Below are 10,718 nucleotides of genomic sequence, written 5' to 3'. Positions count from 1 at the left end.
TTCAGAGCCTGAATCGTTTCCTGAAGAGTGGGAATTAGGAAAATGCCTAACAGGAGAGATTTTTCTTACCCCCAGCCTCCCTCAGGAAGCTCTTCTCTCTCTCTCCATCATGCTGCCAGGTAGCACTGGAAACAAGGAGACAGCCTGACCCAGGAGAAATTGGTACTGAAACAATGTAAGGTGACAGCAGCTGTTACGCAGGATGGGAAATGCCAGCCACCATTACAGGATGCTAAAAGTACCCAAAGAAAGAACCCATCCAAGGAATGTGTCTAAGATTCCTGGGGCAGAAAGCAGCATAAAATAAACAATTGTAAAGTGTCCCATCAGAGGGATCTGCTGACCATGGACAAGCTGTTGGGAAAAGGTCACTTTTCAAGGCAGGTCTGAGATTTTCAAGGCAGGTCTGAGACAAGCCTCAAGCAGGATGCAGAGAGCACCTTGGCACTGACAAACAGTGCACAGGAGCCCTGTGTCTAGCAGCAAGGGCTGGGAGAGATTTGAGAACCATATTGTGAACCCCTGCCATGGTTGGAGGCCATAAAGATGCAATAGTATAGTCTGGATTTTGGCAAGATAAAGAGGGGAATAGAGAAGAGGAAAACTGCAATACGCTGGCTGATGTACCTGCAGCTAAATTGTGCTGTGGTTTGGAAGGAAAAGAGTAAGATTCATCTGAGGCCTTGCAAACTCACCTCACATGTGAGTTGAACAACAAATGGACTGCTGTTTGACCTTATCTCTAGCTCCTACCACTTCATAATAGGACCCAAGAGGAACAAGGGGAGCAAACACAGCAAGCCTAACATGAAGGGATGGATTTTTAGGGACATTTTTCTTTCTCGCAGCACTTGTCTGAGCTTGTTGAGGTCAGATGAGGTAGGATGCAAAAAATGAGGGACGAAAAAATAGGAACACTGGAAGAAAGAAAAGTGACTTGTAGGGAGGAGCAGCACTCAAAGTTGGAAGCGATCGCAGCCAAACTCTGGCTGTGCATCTTGGTGCCGTTTTTGTGAAAGGTGGAAATATTAGTCTTTAATTCTTTTCCTTGCTACAGTTCTTGGCAGGGGAGGAGGTGGGGGGGGTTGCCTTCAAAAAAAAAGAAATACAAATAACTGCTTTAACAGGAAACTTTTGCTGCTGTAATTTATTGGAAGGCAAAATGAGCTCCGATTACATTATCCACCCGCACTGTGCCGGCAACGCGTACTTCGGATATTGCTCTATAATCCAATGACTGCTCCTGAATTATTAACACCAAGTTGTTATTAAAAGTTGCCTGGCTTATTTCCGCCATTCTCCCCCCCACACTCCCTTTATTAAGTTTCAATTGATTCTCCACACCTCCTCCTGCCCCCCAAAAACGAACCTTCGCCTCCCCAGCTCCTTCATAGCTGCCACAAATGTTACTTGTACTTGGCAGCCTGGTGAATTATTCACGCGTGCCGGGAGCAGCGGAAATATTACAGGTCTCGGAGGAGCCAGTGAGGCTCGGCTGTCACAGCCCTTGGGTGGCTGTATCGTCGTAGTCATCGTTGTCGTCGTCCCCTCGCCCTGTCTGACAAAGTTTTGTCGAGCCCAGAGCGAAGGTGTGGGACAAGGGGGCATTTCCTCCGTCGCTCTTCTCGGGGCCTAGGTGGGCATCATCCCGGGGCTCGCCACACGCATCCGAGCCCCGCGGGACCCGGGAGCGATAGGGAAACCCAGCTGACCCCGGGCGCAGCCTGTTCTCAACTCCCCTACGCCCATTCCCTCCCGTCTCAGAGCGAGCTCCGCTGCCTCAAAGCACCGGTTTCTCCAGTAGCTGAAGAGGGCTGGGGGAAAGGCTGTGTCGCGTCCCAAACCGGGAGTGACCTAGGTGACAGCTAGGGTGGCGGCTGTGACGACCCCCTCCGACCGGTCTACTCCGCCTGCCCCGCGACCCAGCCTTGCCTCCGCCAGGATTGGGATGGAACAGGGGGATCCCGAGAGCTGCTAAATCTCTGACATCCACAGAACCTGGCATTGCCGGGAGGCCTGAAACGTCCCCGCCGACTCCGTCCCACCCCCCTGCCCTCCAGAGGGGTCCTGCAAATTGCGTTTATGGAAATATTTAATTTTTTTAATGTAATAATAAAAAACAAGTTCTTGTCTTGCCTGGAGGTGGGACGGGCGCGTCCCGGCTGTTCTTCCCTGGGAGCCTGTATTCACTCGGATTTCTTGGACTGAAAATTAAAATACTGGAGTTTAAAACAATAAAAATGCATTCAGATGTTTGTATTCGCCTTCCCCCCTCGGGACCCTACCGTCAGGGGAAAACCTGGGGTCTGGCTGAGGAGCCAGGAGAGCAGACCAGCTTTCCAGCTCCCTCAGAGTCCAAAAAAACCCAAAAACCCGCTTGGAAGGGTCCTCGGCCGTGCTCAGAGGACAGAGGACGTGCTGGCCCTCGGTATTTGGCGGTGAGGCGATCAGAGGAGTTGATTCGCCCCGAGAGTTACTTTTAATTTGTGCTTTACAACGGCTTGAGGAGTAGGTGGGCTCCCCATTTTTCCTCACACTCCGTCCGAGAGCATCCTCGCTTACACTGGCCCAGGGGCTCGCTCAAATTTAGGCTCATTCCCCTGTCCTGGCCCTGCGGCAGGGTGACGAGAGGGGCACTGGGCACCGCCGTGCCCAGCTTTACTCCTCAGGGGCTTTTTGTGGGGGAAGCAAATTGACCCTTGTGGTGGGCAGGGAGTATCTGGACTCCAGTTCCACTGGACCCGGCGCCGCTGAGTCGCCCCGGGGGTTCCTTTGCAAACGAAAAAGCCCCGGGGAGAGGCGGAGAGCCGAGCACCGCGCTGCCTGCCGGTCGGGGAAAACCACTGCGTTCTTCCAGGCTCCAGGCAGGGTTTCTGGGATGGCAGATTTGGCCACTTCCTGGCCCTCCGCAGGTCCTACACCCGATACTGGAGTCCCCGAGGGAACGGTGGCTTCTCCGCTTTTCTCTGCCGGGGAATGGCCGGGGCTTCTCGGGGCCAGTGAGCACCAGAAAAGACGAGCGGGTGTGCTGCCTCTGGCCTCAGCTCCTCGGACTCGGGTCACGTTTATTTTTGGTGCAGGGAAGTTTTTTCCCTCGCAGAGAGCTGGTTGAGAGGGAAGGAAGGAGCGGGCGATAGCTGTAAAATGACTTAGAAAGATGGGTTTTGCCTGGAAGTTTCCCCCCAGCCTCACATTGCCTCTCGTCTCCCCGAAGCCCTCTTCCCATCATAGCCGGGAACCGGTGAACGGTCAGCTCGGGGCGGTTGTTTTTCAAGGGGAACAACGACAAACAGTGTTCAGTCGGGGCAGGGGACACCTGTGGATTCATTTTACTGGCCATTTTGCAGGAGAGGTTTAAGACAGAGGATCTCGAACCCCGCCGCAGCTCTCCCTCTGCCAGACTCCACGGCGGGTATCACCAGGCTCTCTCGATACTTGCAGCCCCAAACTTGGGAGGTGCTTAAAAGCAAAAATAACAATTATTTCCAAGGCTCCCGGCTCCCCACGCCGGCCCTGTGTGGGATGGTGTGCCAGGGCCCGGCCTTCACTGTCAGCGGAAGAGCAGGGAGTTTGCCTTTCTCCCCGCTGCTAACAGGGAGCCGTAACCTGTTTAGACCACTTAAACTAAGCAGACATAACTGGGAACCATGCACGGCTCAGCTATGCCGGGAAAGGAGGTGTCATTTGTACGCAGTTACTTTGGTGATCAACACTTTGAATGATTTATGCCGCTTACTTTAATTATATTCCTGCGACATTTTCCTGGACAAAAGTGGGCCGCACACAGCCAAAACCAGGCAGCCCCGACAGTGCCCTGGACTGTGCCCACCACACCCGGAACGTCTCCGGGCCATAGGAGGGGCCAGCCACGCCAACAGCCCGGAATATAGCTCAGGAGGAGGAGAGGGGAGATGTCTTCAAAGATGCTACTCGTATCTGGAGGGATTTTTCGCTCTCCCTTGAGTAGTTTTCGATTCTGAGGTAGTTTTCTGCTCCATGAGGGAGAAAAGGCCGCTCTTCTATTCACTTTTCTGCCCCTATGAAAGGCAAGGACCAGGAGAGACACTTCCTCGACGGCTCTGGAGGCTCCTTCATCCAACCCCAGGGAGAGCGAGGGGCAGCCGTTCCCACCGCCAGGCCAGCTCCCCTCCCTGCTTTTCGGCCGGGGACCCGAGCCAAACTTTTTTCTGCCTGCACCAGTAACGGGATCAGTGCCGAGTCCTCGCTCAGAGGGGCTGGAGCTGGCAGAAAGGGTCAGGGTTGAAGATCTTCAGATGAGGGTTTTTTTCCCAAACGACTCCAACATTGGAGGTACGACCCGCAGCTGCATCCCGGCGGGACAGACTGACGAAACCGTAGGGATGCGGAGTTCGGTGACAGCAGCCCCCGGTGCAGCCGGGGCCCATCCTGGGGCCCTCCGAGAACTGAAAGATGCGATGGGACCTGCCGCGGGGCACCGAGGGTCCCTAATTCCAGGATGGGTGACAAAGGGGCTGTCAAAAAAAAAGTAAAATAAAATAAATAAAAAGGATGAATGCTGAGCTGTGCCCCTAAGACGGGGCGGTGCCAACCCAGCCTGCCCATCCTCTGATTTTTAGCCGCTTCCGGAGGGTAGAGGAGTCGTTTGCGAGAAGCGAGTTGCAGCGGATGCAAAAGCGAAGTGAGCGCAGGAAAAAACATGAAACCCACCAATCGGCGCGGCGACGAGCCTAGAGCCCAGGGGAGAAAGGGTCGTCTGGACCCCGCCGGGACAGCCAGAGGGTGCCTAGGGGACTTGGGAGAGGGAAGGGTTGAGACCTGCCTCCTTCTTTCTCAATGAGGTTCTGCCTGGGGAAGGAGGGAGATGTTGGACACTAGGACAAGCGGCAGGCCTGAATCCACCGCGCTGAGCTACTCGTGCAAAGCTTGACCCTGCCTATGCTTGGCCCGGCAGCAGCCCAGGCAAACGAGGAAGGGTCCCTCTGAGCCGGGGAGCCTATCCTGAGGCAGCTGATGACCCCTCCGAGATCTGCCCCTACTCGAGACCTAAAAAAAACGGGAGTGCATTTAAAGTTCTGTTTCCTCGCGCCGGCACGAGAAGAATGGTGAGGGCTATGGGGGGCAACAGGGGATCGGGAAGGGTATGCCATTATTCTCTGTGTCTGGCGCCTTTCTGGCCCTGCCCGCAGCAGAGCGGACTGAGCTAGGGATGCGAGTGCAAATTAAGCCCTGGGTCTTCGTCCTGCTCTGCGGGGAAAGCAGGACAGGCTGCATCCTGCTGTCGGCAGCTTAGCACATCCCCAAAGTCCGCCAGCCAGCCCAAACTCTCATCCAGGAACGACATTATTTTTCTTTCTTTTCACACCCCCCCTCCCCTCCACACCCCCCCTCCACCCCCACCCCCCCCCCCTTTTTTTTTTTTTTCTCTAATCTTATTTCTGTAATTATAACACCAGCATCCCCGGCTGAGTTCTCAATAAAACCTGGATCCTGACATAAAACGCCACGCTGGAAAATAATGCAAGGGGACACAAGGGAGAGGAGGAAAGTCTCTAATTGGTTAAAATGTGTTTAAATCACTTCATAAAACCCAAGCAAAGCGAAGCAAATAATCCACCTAGCAAAGCAAAGAAGCAGGGCGATTTAGAATCAGTGTAATTCGCTCCCCCCCGACCGGCTCCCCCCCAGCTCCACGCAGTATTTGATATGATGAATAACCCAATATAGGCCTTTAAAAATAGGTCACTGCATAAAGAGACTCCCAGAGAGCTATAAAAAATGGGAAGAGGGCGCTTTAAGGAGAGGAGCCATTTGCTTCTTTTGTGCTTGTTTGGTACCTAGCGGCCTGGGAGCTGCCAACCGCCCTCCTCCTGCCCGTCAAGGTGAGGAGGGAAAGTTGGGGCCGGCCCCAACCCTAGGCTCTTCTCCCACCTTGCCTCCCCGAGATGCGTCCGGCAGCAGCCGCCCGCCCCGTCTAGCCCAAGCTCGGTCCCAGGGGAGCGTGAGGGGGTGCCCGTGCTTGGGGTGGGGGTCAGGCAGCTCACCCCAAGGCCCCGGGGCTTTGTCTCTGGCCCAGTGGAGCGTCGAGACCAAAGTTAGCTCGTGGACCGGGTAAAAAGAATATTAAAGAGCGTTCCTGGTCACCTCAGACGGCCACTCCGGGCCAGACCAGGTTTTCCCCGAGAGTGGGGGGCTTAGCTAGCCACGCCGCCACTCTCCCCACTCCAGAGCCGCCCGCACGGTTGCAGTAAAAGGCCTCGGGCGCGAAACCCTCCTCCCCGGCCCCGACACAGGGCTTTGATGGGCACCATAGCCTGAGCGCTGCCTACCCCTTCTCTCCGCGTTTTCCCCGGTCGAGATCACCCACCACCCACGGCGTCAACGGAGCCAAAGAAGCCGCCGACATCCCATGAGCGAACCCGGCCCGCTCCCGCGCGCAGCCCCTCCGCGGGCACCCCGACACCGATACTCTCCCTGGGGGCCCTGTCCCGCTGCACAGCTGCCCCCGGCCCACTCCCAGCAGCCCAGTCCGACACAGGGCGCTGGGAAAGAGGATCACGACAAATTCGGCGAAAATCTTCGAATTTTATTGGAAAGGAAAGATCTGCCTTACCTGAAACCAGGCTTTCCCCTTCTTCCCCTCATTAAAAAAAATCAATCGGCTCTGGCTAGAGGTGGAGAGAGAAATTTTAAATAAATAATCTAGTAACCGGAATTTAACAGGAGGGAGAAATAGAAGAAAAAAAATCTTGGGGGGAAAAAAAAAGAAAAAAAAAAAAGAAGAAAAAAAGAAAAAAAAAGAGATACCGAGATACCGCTGGATATTTTTCGTTTTGTTTTGTTTTGTTTCCCCTTATTATTTTTCACTACACTGTATTATCCTGATGCAATAAAGGCTGGTTTGTAATGTAATTTAAAAAATATATATGTCCAAACAAATAGCAGGGCCAGAATATGACAAGTGCATTCAGCATTATAATTCAACTGGGCTCCACCTCCATACCGCCTCCTAATTAATGGGTCTCCGAACTTGCAAAAGCCTGCATTGGACAGAGAGAGAGAGAGAGCAAGAGAGAGAGAGAGAGAGAGAGGGCGAAAAGTGTCATTGAAGATAATTGATTACCTCCCAATCAACAATAACTTGTTAGCAATAGTCAATTACCCCGTCTCTTCTCGGCTCTTTCCCCCTGGTCCGAGGTCTCGGTGCGAGGGCTGCTCTCCCCATCTCCGAAGTCGTCTTTTTCTTCTTCTTTTTTTTTCTTTCTTTTTTCCTTTTTTTTTTTTTCCCAATTATTTTTGGGGTATTCGCTTGCAGGGTTGGGGGAGGGCAGAGAAAGTGCTGCAATTTGGGGTGTTTCTTAAAATAGCGGCTGGAAAGAGGAAGAGACGAGAGAGAGCGAGCGGAGAGTCAGAGGAGGGGGGGGGGGGGAATCCCCGACCCAAAACGCTGGGACAGGAGGTGCGGCAGGACCACCTCCCGGCGAGGGACCGACCGCAACTCTGCTCCGCTCCCGGCCGCCGCCCGCCACCCGTTGCCCTGTCCGCCGCCCGACGTGGCTCTCCCCGGCAGGACCCGGGGCTACTCCGCCAGAGTTGGAGGTGGGCTTCAACTTTTACTCGCTGTCTCCGCCGCCGTCGCCCCGTGGTCCTGCCGGGGGCTTCTCCCCGCGGCAGCGCATCCCCGTCGCTGGTGGGGAAGGCAGCCCCGCGAGGCCCGGCCCCACCATGACTTCCAAGGAAGAACCCAAGCCCTCCTCGGGGGAAGAACGGCGGCGGAGCCCCTTGGATCACCTCCCACCGCCGGCCAACTCCAACAAGCCCCTCACCCCCTTCAGCATCGAGGACATCCTCAACAAGCCCTCGGTGCGGAGGAGCTACACCCTCTGCGGAGCGGCCCACCTCCTCTCCGCCGCCGAGAAGCACCCCCCAGCCGGTCTGCCCCTCTCCGGCCGGGCACTGCTATCCCAAACCTCCCCGCTCTGCGCCCTGGAAGAGCTGGCCAGCAAGACCTTCAAGGGGCTGGAAGTCAGTGTGCTGCAGGCTGCAGAAGGTAAGCTCCTGGCAGAGTGGGGGGGGATCCTCCCGCGGGTGAGAGCCCCGTTCCTCCACACGGCCTGTTTGTCCTTCCCGCCCCCCAAATCTCCCGGGGTGTAGCACGGTGTGGGATAGGGGGTCCTGGGTGGACGATAGCGGGCGGCATCTTCTACCCGGGCCCTCGGGATGTGTGAATGGTGGCTCTGCCCCGCTCCCCGCTTCCCGATACCAACAGGGCAGGGGCGTGGGGTCCGGGGACTCGCGTGGGAGGCGGGGGGACTGGGGGGGAATATGGGGACAGCGGCGACAGTCTGGCGACTCGTCGGCAGGCAGGGACGGGATGACGATCTTCGGACAGCGGCAGACGCCGAAAAAGCGTCGAAAGTCGCGGACGGCCTTCACCAACCACCAAATCTACGAGCTGGAGAAGCGGTTCCTCTACCAAAAATACCTGTCACCGGCTGACCGGGATCAGATCGCCCAGCAGCTGGGGCTCACGAACGCCCAAGTCATCACCTGGTTCCAGAACCGCCGCGCCAAGCTCAAGAGAGATCTGGAGGAGATGAAGGCCGATGTGGAATCAGCCAAAAAGCTGGGCCCCAACCCCGCCGTGGACATCGTGGCCTTGGCCGAGCTGGAGCCCAGTGCCGAGGGCAGGGGCAAAGCGAGGCCCGGTTCCCCACCGCCGCCGTCCGCCGCCGCCCGGGAACCCGGCGCCCCGCCACCGCCCCGCCCCGCCTCGCCCCCCACGGAGCGGCCCCGCAGCCGCCGGGACAGCGAGGAGGAGGAGGACGAGGAGGAGGAGGACGTGGAGATCGACGTGGATGACTGAGGGTCGGCCGGCGGGCCTCCCCAACACCACCATCCGCCCTCCCCTGCCCGGTCCCGATATCCCCCACCCCGGCAGCTCCAAACTGACACCCTCGGCCCGGCCCTGGCAGCGCGGCGAGGCGGCTGCTCCCGCTTGGTCGGAGCAATAAGCAATAGAAACCCACCGCAAACACCCACAAACACCAATTAATTTAAGGTAGAGTCGATTACCCCTCCGCCTGTCACGTCTTCGGAATGGTGCAATTACGGACGGCTTCTGTATAAATATTTAAACGTATATATTGGATTTTTTTCCCTTCCCCCTTCTTTTTGAGATTTCGATTATTATTTTTTTTAATAGCTATCATTGACGATTATTTTGTCTATAAGGGATACGCATAACCTTGGAATAAACTCGGCTTCCGACAGATGTTTGGGTAGGCAGTTGTTTTCAAAGACTTCCGAAACAAATCACTTGAGTTAGGCTTAAAACAGCAACAGCAAATATTAGCCATTTTCCTTTCCTTGCATGTTTCAGATGTGCACGAAGCATTTTTTTTTCCTTTTAAAAAATATTTTTTTCTTTTACAGTCTTGGGAAGTTAGGGATGGGTTATAATGCAAGTGGAAAAATATATACTTTCTTTTTTCCTAGAACATAGAGATTTGTCTCCAATGCAATTTCTGCCTCATTTTACCAATTAAAAGCTATTTTTACCATTTTCTGCTATTGTTGTGCTTTTATTAAAAAGCTGCCTTTCGTATTTTTGATATGAAGGTAGTAGCAAAAAAAAAAAAAAAAAAAAGAAAAAAGAAAAAAAAATCCTAGAATTATTTTTTACTCTTTTTAGAATTTTTTGCATGCTAGGGAAATTAAAAAAAAAAAAAAACCAAACTCAAGAGCAAGACATTTAAATATTACACTATAAATTTAAAAATAAATAAATGTACAGATTTAAGACCTGGTTTTGTTTGAATTGTACAAATTTTAAAAGGCCTGCTATTTAAGTTCCGATAGGGACACTGTCGTTTTGTTTACTGTCTCTTAGAATTGTACAGATAGCTCTTTTTCCGATACAATAAAATCTTTACCATTTTAATATACTTTTAACGTCCTTCTTTGTCAACGAAAACCCTCTGCGCTGGTCCGAGGTTACCATAGATTTTTCTCCCCACACTCAGAAATCTCCCATCCCGTTTGCATTTAAAGTTACGTGAACCCGGGAGGAGAACACGGGGAAGGACCACAAGAGCGAGAATTTTATGACATTATTTCTTGTTATTCATTTATTTTTTTAAGGTTAATGCCAGGTACCGATGGATCAGTCAGGCCGGAGGTGCGAGAGGGCTGCCCAGCGCGGAGGATGCGGGCGGCGGCGGCGGGAGCTCAGAGGCGCGAGCGGAGCCATTGGCACCCCCGCCACACTCCCGCCTCCAACGGGGCATTCCCAGCGCGAAATTAGAAAGGAAAGGGAGGGTGGGAAAAAATATAGAAAAAAAACCAACCAAACAAACAAACAAAACTAACCCAAACCAAAACAAATCCGAGCGGAGGAGAAAGAATTGTCACTGGGTTGGACAAAAGAAGAGAGGTGGATGAGTGGGGGGTGCTGCCCTCCGAACCCTCGCTCCTGGGCAAAAACGCTGCCATAAGGACACGAGGGTGGGAAATGGTTCATTTCCTCCCTTCTCTCCTTTTTATTTTTTTCCCCTTTCCCCTCGTCTGCCTTTTTCTTGTATTTTTTTTTTTTCGCCAAAATTATTGCTGTGGGTGAATGTGTTTTCTCTTGGCAGCATGACCTGCCTTTGGAGTCGAGCAACGTGTGTTTCTCTCTATTCTTCGCAAAATTTATGTGAGAAAGACAAATCTGGTGTACAGTGGCAGAGCTCGGCAGA

General features: G+C 53.7%; 1 protein-coding gene across 1 annotated transcript; it reads left to right on the top strand.

Moving 5' to 3' along the window:
* The first annotated feature begins 7,704 nt into the window (after nt 1-7,704).
* LBX1 (ladybird homeobox 1) lies at nt 7,705-8,845 on the top strand. The gene is made up of 2 exons (XM_054382559.1): nt 7,705-8,029; nt 8,343-8,845. Exons 1-2 carry the CDS (start codon nt 7,705-7,707, stop codon nt 8,843-8,845), a joined length of 828 nt encoding a protein of 275 aa, XP_054238534.1.
* The last annotated feature ends 1,873 nt before the right edge of the window (nt 8,846-10,718 follow it).

This window comes from Indicator indicator, chromosome 7 (assembly GCF_027791375.1).
Source record: "Indicator indicator isolate 239-I01 chromosome 7, UM_Iind_1.1, whole genome shotgun sequence".
In the NCBI taxonomy this organism is placed as follows: Eukaryota; Metazoa; Chordata; class Aves; order Piciformes; family Indicatoridae; genus Indicator; species Indicator indicator.
The sequence above is the reverse complement of the archived record's forward strand: the minus strand, read 5'-3'. Positions and strand labels throughout refer to the sequence as shown.